The following is a 24,892-nucleotide window of genomic DNA, read 5'->3' on the forward strand; positions in this document are numbered from 1 at the left end:
GCAGCCTTGGTTGTAGTGTCCATGAGATGGTAGAGTTCAGGATCTCATGTGGCAGGACCAGAATAGCTAGCAGAATCACAACCCTGGACTTCAGGAGGGCCAACTTTGGCCTTTTCAAGCAATTGCTAGGGGAAATCCCATGGGACAGGGTACTAGAAGGTAAGGGGGCCCAAGATAGTTGTTTAGCATTCAAGGACTGCTTCTTCCGAGCTCAAGATCAGAGCATCCCAACAAGTAGGAAGTCAAGGAAGGGTACCAGGAGACCTGCATGGTTAAACAGGGAACTGCTGGGCAAACTCAAGGGGAAGAAGAGGGTGTACAGATCATGGAAGGAGGGGCTGGCCACTTGGGAGGAATATAAGTCTGTTGTCAGAGGATGTAGGGAGGCAACTAGGAAAGCTAAGGCCTCCTTGGAATTAAACCTTGCAAGAGAGGTCAAGGACAACAGAAAGGGCTTCTTCAAATACATTGCAGGTAAAGCCAACACTAGAGGCAATGTAGGCCCACTGATGAATGAGGTGGGGGCCCTGGAGACAGAGGATAAAAAGAAGGCGGAGTTACTGAATGCCTTCTTTGCCTCTGTCTATACTGCTGGAGGCTGTCCTGAGGAGCCCCGGACCCCTGAGGCCTCAGAAGAAGTCAGGATAGAGGAAGAATCTGTCTTGGTAGATGAGGGCTGGGTCAGGGACCAATTAAGCAATCTGGACGTCCATAAATCCATGGGCCCTGATGGGATGCACGCGCGGGTGCTGAGGGAGCTGGCGGAAGTCATTGCTAGGCCACTCTCCATCATCTTTGCTAAGTCGTGGGCAACGGGAGAGGTGCCTGAGGACTGGAGGAAAGCGAATGTCACTCCAGTCTTCAAAAAGGGCAAGAAGGAGGACCCGGGTAACTATAGACCGGTCAGCCTCACCTCCATCCCCGGAAAGGTGATGGAGCAACTTGTTCTTGGTGCTGTCTCTAGGCACATCAAGGACAGGGGGATCATTAGGGGCACTCAGCGTGGCTTCACCAGGGGAAGTCATGCTTAACCAACTTGATAGCCTTTTATGAGGACGTAACCCGGTGGATAGATGATGGTAAAGCTGTGGATGTGGTCTATCTCGATTTCAGTAAAGCGTTTGACACGGTCTCCCACAGCATCCTCGCAGCTAAACTGTGGAAGTGTGGTCTGGATGATCGGGTAGTGAGGTGGATTGTGAACTGGCTGAAGGAAAGAAGCCAGAGAGTGGTGGTCAATGGGACAGAGTCCAGTTGGAGGTCTGTGTCTAGCGGAGTCCCTCAAGGGTCGGTACTGGGACCAGTACTATTCAATATATTCATTAATGACTTGGATGAGGGAATAGAGTGCACTGTCAGCAAGTTCGTTGATGACACAAAACTGGGAGGAGTGGCTGAGGTGCCGGAAGGCTGCGCAGCCATTCAGAGAGATCTGGACAGGCTAGAGAGTTGGGCGGGGAGAAATTTAATGAAATATAACAAGGGCAAGTGTAGAGTCCTGCATCTGGGCAAGAACAACCCCATGTACCAGTACAAGTTGGGGACAGACCTGTTGGAGAGCAGCGTAGGGGAAAGGGACCTGGGGGTCCTAGTGGACAGCAGGATGACCATGAGCCAGCAATGTGCCCTTGTGGCCAAGAAGGCCAATGGCATCCTGGGGTTTATTAGAAGGGGTGTGGTTAGCAGGTCAAGAGAGGTTCTCCTCCCCCTCTACTCTGCCCTGGTGAGGCCGCATCTGGAATATTGTGTCCAGTTCTGGGCCCCTCAGTTCAAGAAGGACAGGGAACTGCTAGAGAGAGTCCAGCGCAGAGCCACGAAGATGATTAAGGGAGTGGAACATCTCCCTTATGAGGAGAGGCTGAGGGAGCTGGGTCTCTTTAGCTTAGAGAAGAGGAGACTGAGGGGTGACCTCATTAATGTTTATAAATATGTAAAGGGCAAGTGTCATGAGGATGGAGCCAGGCTCTTCTCAGTGACATCCCTTGACAGGACAAGGGGCAATGGGTGCAAGCTGGAACACAGGAGGTTCCACTTAAATATGAGGAAAAACTTCTTTACGGTGAGGGTGACCGAACACTGGAACAGGCTGCCCAGAGAGGTTGTGGAGTCTCCTTCTCTGGAGACATTCAAAACCCGCCTGGACGCGTTCCTGTGTGAGATGGTCTAGGCAATCCTGCTCCGGCAGGGGGATCGGACTAGATGATCTTTCGAGGTCCCTTCCAATCCCTAACATTCTGTGATTCTGTGAAGAAGGTGGCAGTGAAGAATCAGGATTTGCTGACAGCTGTGCTGCACGTGCTCGTGCATCCCAAGGCACCAGCATCTGTGCTTTATGATGAGGACAGGAGAGGGGCATGGCTACATAGTGTGCTGGCCGGCTGCTGAGCCAAGGCAGTGCTGTATTGCCACCGAGCTTCTGGCTGCTCTGCTGGGACCTCGTCCCCTCTGCCCCATGTTACACAGCTCCTGACTTCTGACAAGTGGGGCTCTGCCAGCATGTGCCTGCCCTGGGTGTGGGGGGCAGGCAGCCTCCCCCAGCCCCGTCCTTCTGCCCTGCGGTGGGGTGGACGATGGCAGATTGCTAAAGAGGAGCCAGGATTGTTTGCAGAAATACCACGTTGCTCGTATTTGTTATTCTTTTTTTTTAAAAAAAATTTCTGGGATATGCCTTATTCAACCAGCATTTCTTTAACCTTAAAATAAGTAAAAACTGGAATAGAGGGGAAGTAAGAAACCCTATGTATAAGGACTGATGTTGAAGTATGGACACACTGACAAAATTCAGGCAGCTCAAAATGTGAGATGATGCTTTGTCCTTAATTTGTGCCAGTGGGAAAAGGATATAAAAGGATGTAAGTCAGTTGGGCACAGAGTATCAGCTGGGATTTGTGTTCCTGTGCACATCCAAATGTTAACAATAAACTTTGTCTTTGAAGTTTTCAGAAAAAAAAACCTCTTAAGGAAGTTAAACATAAATTTGCTCTGTAAAAATTTTAGTTCGATAACAATCACCAGTTTGCGTTAATTATTAAATGTAACTTCATTTACTTCTCCATTTTAGAACATTTATTTTGGGTTGTAAACATGTTTTGTTAGAAAGCTTGCTAAAGAACATGCAAATAAGATGCCTACTCTGCATCTTTAAATATATAAATCAAAATTCCAATGCAAAGCAGTAGCTCTGGTTGCACTGTAGCAACATAAGTTTCTAATACATTAAACACTGAAAAAGCCTTCACATTTCCTTTGGGCATTAAATCACATTCTGGATTAAATGATTTGCCAAATCTATAGTCTCTTTTTTTTCTTTTTTGACTAGAAGTCAAAGCTAGTTTTTACATATGTAAGTAAAAAAAAAAATCAAATAAACAACTCTTTAAAACTTATTTCTTTGATTCTGACTAAACCATGGTAATTTTCTCCTTTAGTATTCCTCAATTTGCTCAATGGTTTTCATCCTTCTTAATTTTCTTGTCCAGATATAAAATTCCAAAACAGGGATGTATAGTATAATGTTGATTTGGTCTTATTAATAATAGTGCAATACTAAGACACAAACCAAGGGTACTTAATGTTATCAGTATAACAATTCGCTTTTTAAGCAGTCATAGCTGACTTAGTATAGGATACAACATTCCAACTGTTTTATTTTTTTAAAATAAAATAATACCTCAATTTATTTGTATTCCACTAGCATGAATACATTCATTGCAAATTGCATGCACATAAAAGGGAATCCATCTGTAAACTACCTAATATCTTAACAATAAATAATATTTGATCTAATACATGATGGTAGTGCATTTCTTGTTAAAATTGCAAGCTTTTACCAAAATGAAAACAAACTCTTACTCTCCTTATAAATATTTTAAATAATTTTTAAGTACATGTTTCATACCAAGTATATAAAAATAGTATTTTTAGATAAATTAAGAGGTTTCATTTACATGACAAATAACGTGCAACAACTAACCACTCTCTACCAGCTCTGTTTGGTTGATTGTCTAGATGACATGCAGCGATAATTGTCCCTTTGCCTTCACAGAACTGACAAACAGACCAGCAGGACCCACGATCACCTGAAGCAAACAGTACCATAGATATTGTTTGGGAACAACAGCCAGACACTCAGGGAAAACCTTTGCTTCAATGAACAAAAGCCACCCATGACAGTTCTTTTGTCCTGGACTTCCAGCTGCTCTGACCCTCAGGGTCTTTGGACTATCACATAAGTCTGCCAAACAGACCAGTAAGTTATAACTGTGTACAAAATGCTTTTCAACATGCTTCTAGAATCTAGAAGGTTTTTTTTCCCTACAGTATGAACCAGCAATACCTTTTCTGACTTTTTGTAAATCTGAATTTTCATGTTTGTAAGTCTCCATGATCTCCAGAGAAAAGGTCAAATAAAGCAGTCATGCAGTACTCTCTGAATTTAAAACTCGCAGCTGCGGAACATGCTTTGAGTACAACTTCACTGTTTCTCATTATACGTCTATGGCTTGGTAATCTTTATCTTTAACATCCCTTGTGCTTGTCACAATGTCTATTGGGAAATCTGGGGTCTGTGCAGAAACTGCTCCTGCTGTTCCTTTCAGGTCCCACGATCCCGGCAGGTTCTCAAGGCTTAGTGAGCTGATTGCTCCTTGGCTAAAGCTACCTTCCTCAGATCTGCTGGGGAGCACGAGGTGTAATGATGTCTCTGATGAAGAGCATACTGAAGAAGAAAGAGTTGCTGAAATAGACTGAAGAGGAGTCAAGGTAGTGTCTGAACGGGGAGAGGTGCATCTTAAAAATTGCAAATTGTCTTTCTGAATTACCTGATACTGGGAGGGGGAATTGTGAAGGCCCAGTGTATAACAAAATTCACCATCTGTAGAATTTTGCAGGTTGGGTTCAGTTCTTTGGGGACTGCTGCCTACAGAGGACAGATCTGTATTCCAAATGTCACATAATGTGTTGCCACGGCAAATTTGTGCTTTGGTGCAAGCAAAGTTCCCAGCTTGCATGTTCTTGCAAGGTTGATGCGTAGTCCAAGCCATTCGAGACTGCAGACTTTCCAGGGTAGGACTTTGAGATATGCCATGCACGGCACAGAACCCTGGAGGCCTCTGGGGTGTGAGCAGGTTCTCCAGAAGGTGCATCACATTCTTTATATCCTTACTTAATTGTGAGACTTCTTGAGTTAAAGTTGTCACCTGTTATGGCAGGGCAAAATATCACAGTATTTATGCAGTCATGCCTGAAACACACATGTACATACCTTTTTTTCCTTTTAACAATATCAGCTTTGATCTGTGGCAGAGTGTCTTTACTTTAAAGAAATATACTCTACTAGTATATGTGTGGGAAATAGTCCATCCATCTACCTTACCACAGCTACATATTACACTTCCTGTGACATATTGAAATAATTAAAGCAACTCAATAAAATCTTATGATGGAAACATTATAGGTGTAATTCATATGATTTTAAATTATACTCTGTATGTAAAGAATGGCCGTAGAGTCAGAACTAAGATGATATCCAGTGACAATATGACATCAATAGCTTCTTGATCAATCATTAAATATTTTCATGCATAAACCTTTTTTTATTAACCAATTTTATACTGATGAATGATATAAAAATGAGGTCTTGTGAAATCTTGTTCAGAAATATATGTGAAATATACTGCTGTCTTCACAGTAAAACAAAAGAAACCCATACCCAAAGTTGTCAGATGCAAACAGTAGTTATATGAAAATCTGGTGGACCACTACTAAAACACAAAAAAAAAAAAAAAAAAGAAAAGAAACTGGAAACTCTAAAAATCACTTGCTACCTCCGAACATTTAAACAATATAAAAGCCTGTGAAACAGTTTGCTTCCATGTAGTTATGTTTATGCTTGAAATGTATTGCATATTACACTGAGAGAGATAGTAATCCATAGCATAGATTACTCTGGTGTGTGTGCAAAAGTGAGAATCATATTTTCTGTTAGACTTTTTTTTTTTTAATGCTGAAACCACTGATGGCATCCAATTAATTACATGGAGTCTTTAATCTCCCCCAAACTGCTGGTGTGGGAGGGGATCAGATTGACAAGTTCCGAATTTCTGTTTTAAAGTAAATTGATATATGAACATTAAATAGGACATTTGTTAAGACATTATAAGGACATTTTGGGAAATGAAAAGCCTAACTCAAACACAAAAGTGACCCACTCACCATTTCAAATGTGTTTGTCTTTCCTTTTTCCTTCTTAAGGAAAAGTTTGTAGGAAGTTAAAAATCTGTCAGTTATTTTTAATAAAGAGAAATGAACCTATCAAGAGGTAGAAATGAACTTTGTTTCCATAGTAGCTAATCAATCTGTTTTAGGTCAAACCACTGTCATTACTGTTAAAATAGAGTTTCTTATACTGATGCTAGTGAAAGTATGCTGTTGAAAAAAAGACATGACTGCACATTTATCTTCAGAAGGATAAACCACCTGTCAAAAAGAAAAAAGGCTAATTCAGGGGGCCTTTCTTTGCCCTGAAGTAAAGACACCAGCGATTAGGTGCCCTACACAAATTAATTTTCATGTAATCAGAAATAGAAATAAAATTTTCTTTTCTTCTGACAGGATAGTTCCAAAGAAATCTGCTGAAAAGACATTTCAGGCTGAGTTTGATTGTGTTACTACAGGCACAATAATTATAAAGATATTCTGAGTTAGAAGAAAAGTAGGAAGCTCCAATACAGCTCCTATACATCTATTTGTTTTCCTCTGAACTAAGCGTTCAAACCTATCATATTGTTTAATAGTTTTGTAACGATCATACTACCCCTGGAAGGAAAATGCTTAAAGGGAGAAGGTTCTTGAGTGGCACATTACAGGATCTCTCTCTGTCTTTCTCTCCTGTCTTTCTTTCTGCTTTGTTACCTGATTAAGTCATGCTAGATAGGTAATAACTATGAGATGATCTTCTGCCAGATGAGATTAAACTTTGAATGCCTGGTAGCTCGTTTGAACTTCTGTTAATGTGAGGGATTAAAATATCTTAGGAAAGTGATTTGTGAACAGGCTTCCTGTGGGGTTGGAGCAGTCAGAGAAGGTTCTCAGTACTGTCAGACTGTAAGGAAACCCACTGTGAGATTTCTGGACAAATCAACCATGCAAGAGCTTCTGTGTTCCATTGGGAACTGGGAGATGGCATTGCAAATCCTCCAAAAGCTTCTTTGGGAAGAAAGGGGGAAGAGGGACAACCAAACCCATGGCTACCTAGATTCAGTGCTCATCAGTTCTTTTTAGGATTGTCACTGGCCCCTGCTCCTAGCAGATAAAGCAACTTTGTTTTCTGTGCCTAATTTCCCAACTTGCGTCCATTTTACAGGGCTTTCTGCAGTCATGCAGATAGGAAGATTGATACTACCTTATAAGTATGCACCCTACCCAGACAGTGAATGCTATGTGAAAATATCTGCAACTTTAAAATATCTTGTTTGGTTTGGTCCATGTTTTCTCTTCCATTTCTGATTACTTAAAGGGTTTTTTAAAGTTTAATTATTCTTTAACATGTTTCTTTTGCCAATTCATTGACACAATACAGCAAAAATCAATCCCAGCATCAGTACTTGTGGCAGTCCTGAATTTCTGTTAATTACAACTTGCTCTAGTGCCCAGATACTATTTTTGATATATCAGCTAGCTCTTGGAGTGCTGTCTTCTCATAAGCTTACTCTTGCACAGTCACAGGAACTGACCTGATGAACCAGCCTTTGAAGTATGCTTTAATAGTTTCCAGTAGTATGACAGTTTAAGATCCAAAGCTTTTATGCCGAACTTCATTAGAAATTGACCACCATTTAGTGAGATCTATTGAGACCTATATTGCTTGACACACAGGCGAAGCAAACATGTAATTTTATTGGTCATTTAAAACCTTTTCTGTATTTTACAAACAGTTAATCTTACTGGTTTAAGCCTCCAATATCTGTACTGCTATTAATTACCATCTATATATTATTATACTTACATAGTATACTATTACTGTTACTATCAATACTATACTGTTTATGCTATCCTTTTTACACCCTGAAAAGATTCCTGAGCAGATGCAAGTAAGCACGTGTAACAGGGAACAATTTTATCAATAATGCTAAAAATATCACAGTGCTCCATTGTGCTAAAGAACAGAGATTAAAAGCAAAAGAAATGTTAAGTCTATGAAACAGAGATTGAAAGCAGTACAGTTTCCTCTTGAGCGAAAGGACTAATTCCTTGCACGCTGGTAAGGCTATTCTATTTTCAGGAGTTCAGTGATTATTGCTAGGCAATACAGCTAGTTGTACAAATGGTTCCCGCTGTACTAGGCAGGCAGCTTTAAAATTATCTGTGAGATCCCAAAAATACTTGAAATGCTGCCTTAACAGTTTCTAGGACTTGTAAAAGGTACTGCAATGTTTCCTGATATAGAGACAGGGATTTATACAGATTTAGCTTGAATTAGTAAGAGGTGCTTCTCAGGCTGGTCAAAATCAATGTGTTGGTACCTTTTTAGCAGACTGTGTTATAAAGAAAGAATATCCTTCAAAACAGAGGTTAAAAAGACATGTGTCTATTTTTTAACATATGGACTTTAATAATAACGCTTTTTGATGCCCTGACCAACATAAGTTTTAGTAGTTGTATTTTGCATTTTTCAAATTACTTTGACAGTTTCAGTAGAAAGAGTATTTTTCTCTACTGCCAGTATTAAACTGTTGTGCAGTTTGAATAATTTGTTCCATGTAGTTAAGTAGGAACGAAGGTGATTGTATTTAAACCTTTCCGTAGAAGTGATGAAAAGCTCTACATAATGGAAGATGATGATGGTGATTATTGCTCTGTTTCAATGGTATTGGCTAAACAGGTTTCTTTGTTTTCCATTATATATTCCAGCATTTAATATTTTTTTAATGTTAAATTTTCTACTAGAGTGCCTATCTCTCATTGCTATTCCTGGATAAATCTGGAACAAGCCTTTTTTTCCTGAGTAGAAGCCTAATACATTGGTATTTTTTTCTTTCTGTGGTTTATTCCATTAAGCAATTCAAACTTCACCCAGACATCTTCCTACCATGACTCTTTCTGAACACCCAAAGAAGTAAAGAAGAAAATTTCCTTCTCAAGAAACGGAAGTTGCATTTTGGCAGCACAGGGAAGCTGCCTGGCTTGCACAGCACACGGCAGCTTCTCTATTCCCTTGTTTGATGTTTCATTGCTTCTTGTATTCTGTGCTTCATAAAGTCAAGGAGACTTTCAGCCAGAATGAGTTGTCTTTCAAGGCTCAGATGAACTAGCTGCTGATACTCCATTTCCCAGTAAGTGCATTGTTGAATGAATGAAATGCGAACTGAGCTGAGACAGACTTTTCACTGATCATATATCAGCATCTCTGTGGCCATTTGTAAGATGACATTTCTGTGACAAGAATTTCTGATTTAATAGCACTTTAGCAGTAAAGCTAGTTAAGAAGGAAAAAAAAAAAGCCAGTCCAGCTAATCTGAGTTCAGATTAAATATATAGGATTTGTGCAATGATATGATGGTTTAGTTTCAGCAAAATAAATCCAGATATCTGGAAGGTTGTGAAACTGGCTTTATCATGTAGAAGTAGAAGAAAATTTGCTGGTTTCTCTGCTGACTTGCTAGCCAGCTCTCAGGTAGTTCCAGGGCAACCAGTCTGTCTGGGTAAATTAGGACACTAGGATTATTGCTGTTGCTATTAAACAAGTAAGGACAGAACAGAAAAGTATAAAAGACTAGATAATTTAAGTGTATTCAAGTCAGCAGGGATCCCATGAAATTCAGTCCAGAAAAAGGGTTCCCAAACTGCAGTTCTAATGATAATTTGTTGTTGGATGTGGATGCTGCCTTCAGGTTGGCATAGAATCAGGACAGTGTCAGCATGATGGTGACAATAAGAAAAACAGGTTTGGAAATTACTGCTTCAAGGACTTCAGAAAGTATCAGGGACAAACCCTGACTGGCTAGCTACTGACTGAGAACAAACGGAGGATCATGGAAATCCCACATGGCTGGAAGAAGCTGTTAATGTGTACTGTTGAAATCAAGCCTGAGGTTGTATATATGATGTCAGACAAAAATATTAAGCAAACAATTTCTATAAACACCTAAAGGAATAGTTAAAAGAGAACAGGCAACATACATTTCTCAAGAATAAACCATGGCAAAACTATGTAATTCTCCTCTTTAACTGAAAACCTGATTTAATAGATAAGAAGAAACTGTAGATGTAATATATATCTTGTCAGAAGACTTCTCAGATGTTACTGTCCACATGACATTCTTCTAAACCAACTAAGAAAATACGACCGAGAAGTAATCACCATGAGTTGAATTCATATGAGTGGAATGTTTTATGATCAATGATTTGCTGTCTTCCATGGACATTTCAAGCCATTTTTTTTAGCAGCCTCTCCTGATCTGTTTTTATTTAATGTTTATTTTTAATGGCTAAATGGAATTCATGTTCACTTTTAAATATCAGTAATGTGAAATTCAACAAAGATAAATGTTAAACATTACATCTGAAAAGAAAACGTCAGTCATGAATGTAAGTATAACATTCTGCCTAAGCAGAGTATTATAGAAAAATGTCTGTGGAGTTTTGCTGAATCACACTTTGCAGGCATTAATCATGCTCCCAGGATATATCAACAGCTTTTTTTTTTAATTGGACACAGGAAGGGGAGTTCTCTTCACTAGGAATTAACTTAGGCTGGTGCAGCTTGAGATTGCATACTTTTATCAATGACTTAAAAGATCTAACCAAAGACAATCCAAAAGAAAATGTTACCAATGAAGAGTTTTAGAAAATGTGACAGGCAAAAAAAGACAGAAGGAATTTGGTTTGTTGAGATCTGCTGGAACAGTATGTTTCCAGTGTAAATTGGTTTTAGAAGGAGAACGGCAATCAGCTTTTTCTTATATCTTCTAGACATAAGAGAAAAAGCAATGAACTTACCTACCAGCAGAAATTTACATTTAGATGTTGGGAAACCAGATTTTTTCAGTACAGGAAGGTTTTGAAATGCCTGTTAAAGAGTTAACTGGATAATCATCATCATATGTCATGGTAGTAATATTTTTTTTATTCAAATCTGAAGTCAACTTTTGGTGCCCAGTTGATTTTTATACTGGATGGCTTCCTCTCTTGATTCATTTCTTTGTCTCAGGTGCCTATCCACCAAGGGAAAGTGCAAGAGAGACACCACAGCATATAGGACCTATGCCATGTATGTGCTGTATGTCGCACTTATAAAAGAAATTAGCCTAAGCTAAGCTTTAGAGCATCAGCCATTTTTGTTACATTCATCTGCCAGTAGCTATTCAGCTAACACTAAAAGAAAGAAAAAAATAGCTGGAAAGACTATGGAGCAAGTCCAGAGAAGGGCAACTAAGCTGGTGAAGGGTCTGGAGGGTCTGATCTATGAGGAAAGGCTGAGGGAGCTGGGCTTGTTTAGCCTGGAGAAGAGGAGGCTCAGAGGTGACCTTATTGCAGTCTACAACTACCTGAAGGGAGGTTGTAGTGAAGTGGGAGTTGGCCTCTTCTCCCGGGCAACTAGCGATAGGACAAGAGGACACAGCCTCAAGCTTCGCTAGGGGAGGTTCAGGTTGGACATTAGGAAGAATTTCTTCTCAGAAAGGGTCATTAGACATTGGAATGGGCTGCCCAGGGAGGTGGTGGAGTCACCATCTCTGGATGTGTTTAAGAAAAGACTGGACATGGCACTTAGTGCCATGGTCTAGTTGACAGGGTGGTGTCAGGGCAATGGTTGGACTTGATGATCCCAGAGGTCTCTTCCAACCTGGTTGATTCTGTGATTCTGTGATTCTGTGACTACTCTACAATCATCAAAATACAAGAGCAGAGAGAGAAACAAAACAACAAGGTAGGTGTTCTTTGGAAATACAAATGTCAAAGCTAAAAGGAAAAAACATTTTTACAAATGTCAGTAGACAAAAAATGTGTTCACTTGGTGTTTATGGTTTAGAAAGCTTTTATTTCTTAACACAAATAATACTAGGTTTTGTGTCTTGACTTTTGTGCTAAATTTACATACCTAAAATCCAAAATGGATAGATTAGTTGTAACAAGTTTCATCAACAAATGTCATTAGTTCACTTTTTGCCACATTTTTCTTGATTGAAGGATGTTTTCCAAAGCGAATTATTGGGATAACCTTGCTGCAAAATAATTTCTCTGATGTGATAATATAGTTATGAACTTGTTACAAATAACATGTTTTCAATTATTCTAAGTCAGGGGAGTTCTTTATATGAGTTCTCAAGCTGCAAATTTAGCTTCAGCAGCGCATCCCCTGTGTAAAACTGAAGGCCTGATTAACTTTACCAAATTTTCTTCATTGGCACTGATTATAAAATGGCTGTTTCCATTGTGTGCATACATTTTTAGTATTACGGAATATGCTTTGCTTAAAAAAAAGAATGTTTTTTTTCCTGGCCTGAGAGGAGAATGAGATTGATTTTTGGCAGCTGGATGTGCAATATGTTTCAAAATAATCTATTTATAAAATTTCTTTAGGTGATTTGGAAAATAAACATATTTATTTAGGATAGTTCCTTTTGTTAGATGAAAGTGAAATATCCCTGTGAATGCATTTTCTCTGTTCTGAACAAGTGCCAAACGCTTAGAATATTTTAAGCACTTGCATCTAAAAAACCTAAAATTAAAAATAGCTGAATTTCCTCTAAGTGCTCCAACATGCAGCTAAATAGAAGGCAATTTTCTAGTACAAAACCTGACCATATTCATATTTCCTCATGTTTGTTTGTGTTTCAGTTCTATTGGAGAAATGTTAGTACTCTGTTCATTGCACTGTTTTAGTACCATAATTGTGGGGTCTACTGATGTGGTAAAGTATGAAATCAGCCCCCAAATTCTGAAGCTGAAGGAGGCTGCACTGGAGCTGGGTTGTATATGGGAAAAACAGGGGACATGAAAAAGAAATCTGAGTTTGCATGCACTACACAAGATGTACTGTATATCTGAGCATGAAATCATGTACCTGTGTATTTGAATGGAAAACATGTACATGTGCACTCTGCAAATCACAAGAGAAATATTATGACTAAAATTTGGGTATTTTCTTATTTTTAACTGGTCTATGTTTTAAATAATTCAGATTTGGGTTTTGCATGTTGAATCAAAGTAGAAGTATTTCCATGCTGTTTTCATACAGTTGTGTTCAAATGATAGCTAAAAGCCTAGTAGGATACAGGCAATGGGACAGTGGTAGGCAGGTGCTTTAAGCTAGACTTAAGGCTATCTGTATATGTCAGAAAATCTGCTTGGTCGTTTCCTATTTTTGCTTCTGGGCTCCTTAGTTGTTATGTATGATTGCACCAGGTAAATGGTGCCTCTGAAAAAAATACTGAATGTTTAGATACACTCATCTGATCAGTCTTTGCAGACAAATGCATTGGAAAGATGAGGCTGGGTGTACAGAAGTCTGCAAAGGAAGGATGCGTACTTGCAAGGCAGAATACCTATTCCTAAATTCTCTCTCTGCCTAATTTGGAGCCGGTCTTTGAATCAAGCTTTCTCCATCTCAGAAAATGTGCCATGCTCTTGGGTATTCAGTCACTTAATCTTGAAACTATTTCTTAAATAATTGCGTTTTTACAAGAGAAAGAACCTGCACCTTAACTCTCTTGCCTGCTACATACTGAACATACTGAACTATAATGAAAGTCATGCCTTTTTTATTCAGTGATTATTTAGACTAAGTGGAACGGGCAAATAGGGTAGGAGATTAGGTAGTCCTATTCCACTCCACCTTGCAATACTGAACTGGAGGGAAATTCCCTTTTATCATCTTGGATCTCATTCAGGCTCAAAATGAGAAGTGAGGTTAGGTGAGGGAATGAAGAAGCTGGGTAATCGGCCGAGCAGCCAAACCATGAAACTATACAATAGGAATTTGGGGTGTGATTTTACCTCACATTGCCTAACAAGGTGGCAGTGCTGACTTTGAAGTCTACCCTCCTTAAAGGAAGTCTTCTTAAACGAAGTCTGTGCATCCATTAGTCCTAAAGTTAATACATAACAAAATCTGAGAAGTGAAATCAAGGCTCTGTCTTCTGTTAGGCCCATTCTTAGGTAAATAAACTTTCATTTGGGTTATGTAGTGAATGTCATATGCCTAAAATACTGCCAAGAGCTCCACTGGATATCTAAGCTGGATAGAGCTTGTTTTGTGGATTTATCTCTGGGGTAACTCTTTTTTTTTTGCTTTGCTAACAACAGATGGTATTGAATGTCTGAATGGAAAGATGCATGTCTTTGTTCCCCCAATGAACAGCTGAAATGGTTTTAAGCTAACTAGTGAACTGTTGTAATACAATTGCCTTTTATGAAAGCAGTTATTTTTGCATTTGTTGATTGACTTCTGATCTCCACTGGAAAATGTATTCATTATTGTGTTTACTGCTGTTGGCTACTTGTGACCTGTTTTCTCATATTTTCTTTTTCAGGAGGAGGCTGCATGTCTTAATAGAGAATTTCCTTTCTACTCTGATGGTATTTTAGCTAGTGCTAGCAGTCCGCTGCAGCATCTTAATATGTAGTCATAGTCTTCCATTAATGATCATCATCGAGTGATGGAATGCACTGGGTCTAAAAGTGTTGTTCAATACTTAATGTAACAACAAAAAGCCCAAGGAACAGCTAGTGTATTCCAGCAAGACTACTTATAGGCTCGTTTGCGTAAGTACCAAGTCAATACTGTCAGTTCAGAAACTCCAGATGGGGCATGTTTGAATACATGTAAAATACGCAATTAAGCAGCCTTATAACCATGGAGTTTTTTCAATGTAAATTTTGATCCATGGGAGGACTTGGAGGATACACATCTGTCTCTAGGATTTGAGCCCAGAATGATACCTATGAAATGTAAATCTACACCAGTTTAGAATTGCTCCTCATGCTTTTTTTTTATGTCCCAGTCCAATATTTGTCCATATTGTATGCCCATGCATTGTTACATTGAATTGAGAATTCTCACATACATAAGTGTTTCTATGTTTAAGACTCTTACTTGGTCAGAATGCAGAATGTTGTTTTCTTTGCTAGGGGACTTAGACAAAAAAAAAAAAATATGAGCTTGGAAAGTAGAGAATACTCCTTCCAAGCAGTGCAAGGCACCAAAAAAAATCTTCATGTTAAACATGACTACACTAGTGTAGATGTACTCCGTGTAAGGTACTCTATACAGTATGGAGTAAATTAATCTTAGAGATACTGCAAAGTTGAATAAAAATTTTTCAGTAGGGTTCCTAGACTGTCTGGTGTGTTTTCCAAAGTATAGGGTTTTCTGTAACCATTCATGTAGCCTCATGTATCTCTATAATGTTCTGTAAGTTCTGTGAGGTTCTGTAATCGGAAAAAGGTATCTTCCTCTGCTGTAATTAAACACTAAGTACAACTATTTTCAAAAATTTTCAACATTATTGTGTTATTTGTACCTTCTGGTTGCATTATTATTAATGTTGTTTTATCACTAACCAGGACAGAAATAAATCAATTGAGGTGTTGCCAAAAGATGTCTAAACCTACCAAACCCTTGTTTGGCTTCCAGTTTTAGTACCTAGCACTCTGAGTTGGTGAAGGCCCCAGTCAGTTATGCAGTGTGAAAACAAATTCTGTCTCACACACCGGGCCAGCAAGACTCCAGAAGTTGGTGGGACTCTCTTTAAATCTCCAGAAATTCTCTTCCTCTTACGCACAGAACTCCTAATACCTGCTCAACAGACAGAGACTATAGATGAACCCACTTCTGTCACACTTCTGTGGAAAGAAGAGAAGGACCTGCTGGTGATGACTTCTTTTTGTCTGACAACCTAATGGTTGACTTGTTTGATCAAGAATCAGTGGTTCAAATCCATCTCTATCCCAGGAGAGACTGCAGAAGTCTTGGGAAGTAAGGACCTCTGATTTCAAGTGAAGTCTCACAGGTAGCCTGCTATGTGAAGAAATGGAGTGATCCCCGCTCCGGGTTTTTAAAATAAAAGAGTGAACCATATTCAGAACAGTGAAATGTTTGTCTCTGGATTTTGGATTCTGTTTCCCTGTGTAGAAACTTTAGCATTTTACTGCATGTGGTCATATTTTCTTTTTTATGTTAGTGTGAGCAAGCAAGATGCATAACATTTTATTCAGGTAGTGCTAGCAGGGGAAATGGAGATTGTGCATGGAGGGAAATGACCTTCATCATGTTTTTTCTTTCTTCTTTTGTTTAATGTATTGCCCTGCTCCAAGATTTATTTATTGCTTTTTATTGCTTTTCCCTAGAAAAGCAATGACAAGCCCAGAACTATTGCAGTTGAAATGTTTGGTTAGTCTGCAAGATGCCTGCCTTAGCACATCTGCCATCGTGATGTATTTTCCAATCGCCTCTTGCGGATAACTGCATAATCACAGAATCACGTTTTAAAAATACCTGTCCTCTTAAAAGTCAAAAGGGATAAATCAATATGACTTGTCTGTTTCAAAAGTATTACATAGGAAATATAATTTTCTATCATAATAGTGTTGTGAATGAACATCTTGGAGACATTTTTGAGTTCTTTGACCAAGCCTTATGAAAAACTGTAGTCAATGGGGCGTGAGACTTTTGTCTGAACTCTACAGTTTGACATACAAATGAGGTGATGCATTCATACTGACTAACTAACCATGCATGTACTCTTAGCTTAGGACATTTAAGTTATCTGACCAAGTTAACCTGACCCAGGATGAAAGAGGTTTACAAGCCCAATACTTCATATATGGAAATACAGAATAACTAGATTAAGTGTACACAATATAGAGGGAAAAATAAAAACTTGATGTTTCTGGTAATCAAAGAGATCAGGAAAAAAGAAGTGAAACTCTGTGGTTGGACTTATTTAAATGTTTCCTCATGTGGAATCATAAGAAATTGTCTCTAATCTCTTCATACTGGAAGACAGAGTATGCTGGGAACAGATTTTGGTCTTGCAGTATAACTGTGAAGTTAAAGTCTGATGCTTTCATCTTGTTAGCCAAAGTACTGCAGTGGCTGGATGTAAGAAACAGTTTAGCCAGAGAACATTGCCTCTTTAGTGCTGGATTGATAGTCGATTACAGGTTTGAAGTTATTAGAAGGGAAGAATAGAAAGCACCACTGAACAATATTGGCCCTGCATTCCTCAGGTCATATTGCTTGAGCAGGAATGGATTAACTTCTCTTTCATTCTAAACAGGCACAGATAAAGTGATTTGAAACTTTTGGTGTGAATTTGAACATGATTGGATTTGCATTTCTTTCAAGGAAATTCTCCAAAAGCATAGCATTCCCCAAAACAAGAAAAGTTGGCAGAAGGAGCTTGGGGAAAGAATAAGAGGAAATAGAAGCACATATAGAAGAGGATAAATCCTAGGAAAATTAGATATGCTAACTATGCTAACCTCACTTTGCTTTTAGCTCTTGCATGTGACACAAACTTTTATGTAGCTTTCATATAGAAAATTAATCTGAGAAAGAGTTAAAAGCCCCAAACTGCCCTAAATGTAGGAACCCCATCCAGTTTTGCAAACTTATTTGTCACACATTTATCATATTCCCAAGTTTTCTGAGTTTTCTCCAGCATTCCTTGAATCATTGTTAATATCCTCCAACCCCCACAAAAGCTTGTTACCTCATTATTAAGCCTGCTGATCTGCTGTTTGGTCTCTTCTGCTTTGATAACAAGCACAGCAGCACCAATTTCGGCCTCTGAAAATAATTCAAATGCATGTAAATGACAGAAGTATAATAACTTGGAAACAGCAATGCTGTTCTTGCACTTATCCAATGCTTTAAATTTAAACCTAGTTTGCACTTGGATCAAATGAAAATAAAATCTTGTGTTTATGTTCAGTGTATAACGTAAGAAAAGTGTAACGAATAAAGTTCGTACTGCTCTCTTCAGTCTGAACTTGACTGAAATGACAGCTGCGGTGCCAACTGTGTGACATGTCAACTGTTTTTAAAAATCATATATACAATTAAGCTTCTATTATTATTTTTCTATTTGGCCTTAAGAGGAACAAAATGTGTCTTAATAGCCTCCATGCAAAAGGTATATGACTATGTGAGGACTGTTTACTCATAAAAGAGGAGATGTTGGAAACAGTCTGAGCTGTACTAATTGTGTCACTTCAGCATTAGTCTACTGGTTTCCCGCTCTGCCTCTTTCTTTTTCCCCCCCATGTTAATATGCTCTGTTCTTCTATGGTGCTACTTTATCAAACTTTTCAGAGTGTAGGTCATTTAAGGCTTCCTAAAACCTCTTGCTGTTCAAGGTCTTCACTCTTTCTTACTTCTAAAAATCTAGGTACTTCCATGCTCCTCCACTTCTGTAAATATATTTAACAAAAACTGAGAGCCAAGTTTGCATATGGCTCTTTATGAATTGGGTTTTTTACTTGGTATTAGAAAGTTTTTATGTTGAATTTTGTCCTTGTGTTTAGTACCTTCCATGCCCAAAGGTCTGGGAGCATGAGGCTCCTGGCTGATCCTACAGTACTGCTGGTAAAATATAATGCATGAAAATACAGTTCTCTTTGCAAGCTGTTTTGTCATGACTGTCTGTTAGTAGGAAAAGAACAAATGGCCTTTGGGACCCTGTTGTATTTTTCTACAGTACCAATTGTGGTACTGAAAGTACAAATATATGTTAAATTCATTTATGCCACTTCTGAGAATCGAAAAAGCAAAGGGGAACAAAAAGCAGTTATGAAAACTGTTTTCTCTAAAGAGTGATTTTCTCAGGCAAAACTCACCTCCAATTGTAGGAGATAACCTGGATTCCTGCCTGAGCTGATCAGGGCAGAAGTCAAAGGTTTGGCTTTCCTCATTATGATTTCCATCTTCAATCCCATCAACAATTCTGTTGAGAAAAATTGGAGTGATGGAGCAGTTTCATAAACATCACATTCATTATTTTGTTGTCAAAATTACTGCTACAGGGGGCATTTTTTAAGCAATGGTAAATCTTGCACAACATTAAGTTTAGAGAAATGTAAAAGCCGTTACATTGGTATAACTTCTTGTGAGTCACTAAAGATTAAACTTACTGTTAGAGGAAGGAATGTGAGGCCACACATAATTAACTAACGTTTCAAAATTTTCATGACTTCTGCAGTATATTCTGGGTCCTAACAAAATCTGTGTTGAATACAGTTTGCTTTTCATATCTAAAGTAATCTGTTGCCATTCTTTCACACAAACTAAAGATACTTCACTATGCTCTTGTGAAGTTTAAATCTGACATAACAGTCAGGCTCTCATATTAGGCTTACTTAGACAGAGCCTAAGCCGGAACATAATATATTTATGAAATCACCTCCATAAACCACAGTCAAAAGTGTTGTTGCCAGGCAAATAGCTATTCTCAAATTTGGTTAAAAATAACTGGCTCAGGCAGAGCAATCTTCTTTGCAAATTGGATATAGGAAGATGTGTAGACCAGGCTGCAATGTCCCAGTTGTTATATTAGTATTGGTACCAGACCTAACTACTAGAAAAGGCATTTTTGTTAGTTATTTCTACTCATGGATTGCAGTTGAACTCCCATTTGCAGTGTCAAGAAATCCAAAGAAAAAAAAAAAGAAGCCACCACGGGAGGTTTAGATTGGATATTAGGAAAAATTTCTTCACTGAAAGGGTTGTCAAACATTGGAACAGGCTGCCCAAGGGAAGTGGTTGAGTCACCATCCCTGGAGGTATTTAAAAGACAAGTAGATGTGGTGATTAGGGACATGGTTTAGTGAAGGACTTGGCAGTGCTAGGTTAACGTTTGGACTTGATGATCTTAAAGGTCTTTTCCAACCAAAACAATTCTATGATTCTATTTTATACAATAATCAAATGTTGCATACAAAGAATAGAAAACTGGTATGAGATAGAGGAATCAATACACATTATTAATATATATATAAGTATGAATATTTTTTGTTCTCATTTATAATCAATTGTGCTATAAAGAGAGCTGTATTAAAGTTTATTAAAATGACTCAGAAAACTGCCAACTGACAGATGTAAAGCATCACTTTCTTCTTTTGTCCAGGCACAAGATTCAGAATTTGTCTTACAGTAGGTAAATGAGTTAAATACTAATCTGGAAGGGCTAAAGCAGACAGTTCTTGGCCTCTCAGTCAATGGTGATAACTTTGTGATGATGGAAATTAGACTTTTCAACTAATGAGGATATTTTCAAACAAATCTCTTGACTGGAAATGTTTGAAGAAAGGAAGAACAGACAACACAGAGGTATCTGTGCTGTATTTGGCTTGAAAGACCCAGGTAACTTAGAGGTCTGTGTACATATCATATATTTTTGTTCTTCTTGGCTCTTCATGTGGGTTTAGGGCTCTGTGTCATGTCTGAGTGTTCATAATGCCAGTTGAATGTTACTAGACTTCAGTCTAATGTTAACCAGTGTCTGGGGGGAAAATGAAACTTAAATGTGGTGCTTGAGCTGCTCTGGCCTATACTGTTAGCTGAAAACTAAATGATTACTTTGTTTTAAATTTGCTATAAAACCTATTTAATGCCATCTGGCCTCACTGCTTCAAAAAGCAAATTTTAAACACCAATATCCCTTTTGTGGAGATTTCTAATTATATAAAATGCTAACATTTTAACTGCCTTTAAAGCACACGGGAAAACCTACTCAGACGTGACTTGGAATTTATAGATGCTGTATTCTGTAAAGTGTTTAAAGATTCAGACTAAAGAGAAACCATATTAGCAAAAATAGCTAGTTCTGAAGAGCCAAAAGACAGGCTTCTGTGTGGGAAATATGTCATGGGCAAGATGCTTATTCATATACAAGGAACTGGCTGTGGAGTGACATAATCTAGTGAGTTGAAAACATGAGGGGACAAAAGTAATTGGTAAGTCTCACGCCTTTTTTGAATTAGTTATTGTACAGCCCTGAATTTTCTCCTGAGGACAGACACCTCCACTCCTAGAAGCCAAAAAGTCAGAAAAGATTAACATGTGACCCCTTCTATCCAGTCGTTCAGGGCTAGAGTGCACTAGTCCATGTGCGTCTGAGGAGATTCAAATGCATAAATGCATTCTCGCAGGAGTGCCTCTACTGCACTTACGCTTTCTTCCTTTTGATGCTCTTCTACTTCATGGGCAGTACCCAAAAAGTGATTGGGAAGACTATGACTGTATTGTAGGTAGATTAGGGTACGGTGACCGGAAAATCTCGGGCTGTAACAGAAGGTAGGCGTGGCGAAAGGAGCAGGATGTGCAAGTATCGTGCGAGTTCGTACGGGACAAGACGACTATATAAGGTTGTTGTGCAGTTAAATAAACGCCATTTGTTGCATCCTCGCATTGGTGTCAGTGCTCAATGGCCCTGGGGTGCGGATAGCCTCAGGCCAGCCAGCAACTGAACGGAGCTTGCCGCAGACAAGCGGCAGCAAATGGTGACCCCGACGTGATTGCTGTGCTGGCGGACCGCAGGCGGTCGGAGTGGGTTCGCGAACCATGGAAACCTTGATAAAAATGATTTCGTTTCTGGGCGGGGAATTTAAGATTTCTGTGAAATCGAAAGACATAGCCCAGTGTGTGGACCGTCTCGTTAAAGGGGGGGGCGGTGGCAGGACTGGCTGATTGTTTACAGCCGAATACCTGGGAACGGTGCTCGATGAAGCTCGCTGAGCGAGCTATGGCAGCGGGTTCTGCCAAAGAATTAAAAACATGGGGAGTTATCTTGTGGCTGCTACGGGCTGCGCAGGAGGACTGGGCGACATGGGATGCGGCTCGGGCGTGTTTACGTGGGGTCTACCCTGACCAAGACAGAAGTGGCAGTGGTGAAACTCCTCCAACATATACTCTCTGAGAGAGGAATTAAATATGATGAAGCTGCGTTAAAGCAGTTACTGTTTTGGGCAAAAGATAAAGGACATTTTACAACCTTTAATGATGTCTTTGAAGTGCCTTTATGGGAGAAGATTGGTGACTCTCTCTGGAATGCGGTGTCAGGTGGTGATAAGGAAGCCTTTAAATTGTCTGCTACATGGAGGCTGGTTAGCGAAGCATTAAAAGGAATAAAAGCAGAGAGAGAAGTCACACATACAGCTTTTATGGCTTTAGGACCGCAAGCGCCTACTACCCCCTCACTCTTTGCGGGACCAACACCTCCCACGGCCCCAGTGGCTGTACCGGTGGCAGCTCCTTTATCACCGTGGGTATGGACGGCCCCGAAAAAAGCTGAGGAGCGGGGAGCGAGTAAAATAGATACAGATCCATTAGAACCAGTAGTGCGCCCTAAAACACAAACTCGATTTGGACTAATTGATTCAGATGCTGAACAGGAGACTTGGCCGAAACCCCCTCCTCTCATTGATCTCTCTACAGATGAGGCTGAGCAGGAGGACAAGAAGGAGGGTAAACCTGCTTTGTATCCACCTTTACCGGATTCGCCATTTACGGAGTCAGCAGTACCAGAGTCACAAGGACTTAAAGGACTGTTACCATCACAAAATGGACACGAACTTGACATGACAGAGCTTGGTAGACGACTGGAAGAATTAAAGACGGAATTGCAGCAGCATTGTTCAGCCAACGCCTCGGGACACGTGACTATGTCTCCCGCAAAACCCCCCTCTGTGTTCAGGACAAGTATTAGGGCCACCTCAACCTCCTTTACAACTCCCTACTCCACCTTTAGATCAGGGCGGGGGGGGAGGTTTGCGTCCATCTGGTAATGTGGGAGGTGAGGGAGAGGGTCAGCGTCCGTCCGCGTATACAGGGGAAGGGGAGGGGAGGTGAGGGAGGAGTGAAATGGAAAGGGGTCATTCGAGATGCGTTATTAGAAGGAGTTATAATTCCACAAGCATATCCGGTGATTGTGGGTGCGGGTCCTGAGGGGAGAAATATTTGGCAACTGTTAGATTGGAAAATTGTAAAAGAAGCTTTGCCACTACAGTTAGCGAAGGACAACACAGGTGAGGACTGCAGGAAAGTTGTTGCAGGGATGGCAAATCGTAACCCCACCTTAACTGAGCTAATGGATGCTTGTGAGAAAGTAGGAACCACCACATTTCAGATGGAGTATTTAGCAAAAACTTTTGCGGCGGCAGTTAAGGTAGTTCATCGTTGTTATACATGCGAACAGGAAGGTCACTTTAAGAAAAACTGCCTTAAGAAGTTGAAGCTGAGTGGGAGAGATAACTCTGTTTTGATGTGTCATTGCTGTGGGAAGCTAGGGCGTTTTGTGAAGCTGTGCAGGTCTCAGTATAATGCTCAAGGTCAGCTGGTAACAACCAGCTGCAGAGTGCATGGAAACTGGAGAAAGAACGCAGGGGGGGAACCGTATGCTGACACAAATGAATCTTCCCCACCAGTTCCAGGCCTAAGCAGTTAACTCGCAGCCCAAACCGCAGGGAGCGCAGGACTGGTTTCCACGCAGGGTTAACCTGTGCGGCTGCCAAGCCTTGGACCTGTGGCAAACAGGGATAATGCTAATGCTGATTGTCAAAAGATCATTGAAGCTTTACCTGGAAAAAAAGAGTTGAATGCTATGATAAAGGCATGTGCAAAAGTGGGTACTGTGGAACATAAGGCTCAAGTTATGGCTGCGGCCGTACTTGGGGCTTACGTCATCACAATTACAGCCTATATTCCAATTGTTAGCAGGGGACACAAATTTAACAGCACCACGACACACTACTTCAGAGGTACAGCAACTGATTACAGAAATAAAAAGCAGTCTACATTCCAAATTTGTACATCGTATTGATTTGAATCAGGAAATACAAATTATCACTTTGTTTGATAGGCAAATTCCGTATGCAATAATTGGTCAATGGAATTCAGAATGATCAGATTCGTTACAGAGCTATTGGCACAGATTATCATCAAAGGACGGATGCGATGTCGGGAGCTTGTGGCCAGAGATCCTGCATCACTAACCATTCCTATTGCAGCTCAATATTTTGAGTGGTGTATGGCCAATAGCTTTGCTTTACAAACAGCCATGGAGAATTTCTCGGGACAGGTTGTTTACCACTTGCCCTCCCATCCTGTTATAAAATTGAGTGCGGAACTTCCAATTGCCACAGGAGTGTGGTGCGCAGACACTCCTGTGGATAGAATTACCATTTTTACGGATGGATCTGGGAACACAGGCAAGGCGGGCCTTGTCTGGTATTCTGATGGCAAGTGGGAATCTATGGTAGTACAACAAAAGGGTTCACCTCAGGTGGTAGAATTACGAGCTGTATTAAAAATATTTCAGAATTTTCCCATTCCCTTTAATTTGATTACTGATTCAGCATATGTAGCTGGCTTTATAAAGCAATTGGATAGATCTGTTATAGAGCATATATGTAATCAGTGTGTTTTTGAATTGCTGCGAGCTCTGTGGCAAGAAATTCAAATCCGAACTGCATTGTTTTATGTTTTACATGTAAGAAATCATACTAATTTGCCTGGGTTTATTGCAGAAGGCAATGCTCGAGTGGACTCTTTGGTTTCTGACCTTACAGATTCTACTGCAATGACTGTGCAGGTGCCGGACATTAAACAGCAAATCATAGAATGGGTTTTTCCACCTTTTCATCTTAAAACAACAATTTGTACCAGAGTGGAAGCAATAGCACAATTGCTTGTCAAAGTGCGTAAAAGAATTACAGACATTACCGGACTAGACTCAGATGCTATCTATTTACCTATCAGAAAGGAATATCTACAGTGGTTAACAAATCAGTCAACTCTTTTTCAAATGGCCTTACAGGACTTTACTGGACAATTGTTAACACATTTGCCAAAAGTTAAAAAGCTACAGTTTATTTGCAAACAGGATTGGGAAGA

General features: G+C 39.7%; 1 protein-coding gene across 1 annotated transcript in view; it reads right to left on the bottom strand.

Moving 5' to 3' along the window:
• Positions 1-4,487: 4,487 nt before the first annotated feature.
• KCNH8 (potassium voltage-gated channel subfamily H member 8) overlaps positions 4,488-24,892 on the bottom strand; it is a 219,754-nt gene continuing 199,349 nt past the window's right edge. The window contains exons 14-16 of the mRNA XM_068404849.1: positions 18,841-18,947; positions 17,715-17,791; positions 4,488-5,198 (exon numbers count right to left, since the gene is read on the bottom strand). Of these exons, the coding sequence (XP_068260950.1) occupies positions 4,488-5,198; positions 17,715-17,791; positions 18,841-18,947 (895 nt within the window). The remainder of the gene's footprint in view (positions 5,199-17,714; positions 17,792-18,840; positions 18,948-24,892) is intronic.

The sequence above is a fragment of the Nyctibius grandis genome, chromosome 7 (assembly GCF_013368605.1).
Source record: "Nyctibius grandis isolate bNycGra1 chromosome 7, bNycGra1.pri, whole genome shotgun sequence".
Taxonomy (NCBI): Eukaryota; Metazoa; Chordata; class Aves; order Nyctibiiformes; family Nyctibiidae; genus Nyctibius; species Nyctibius grandis.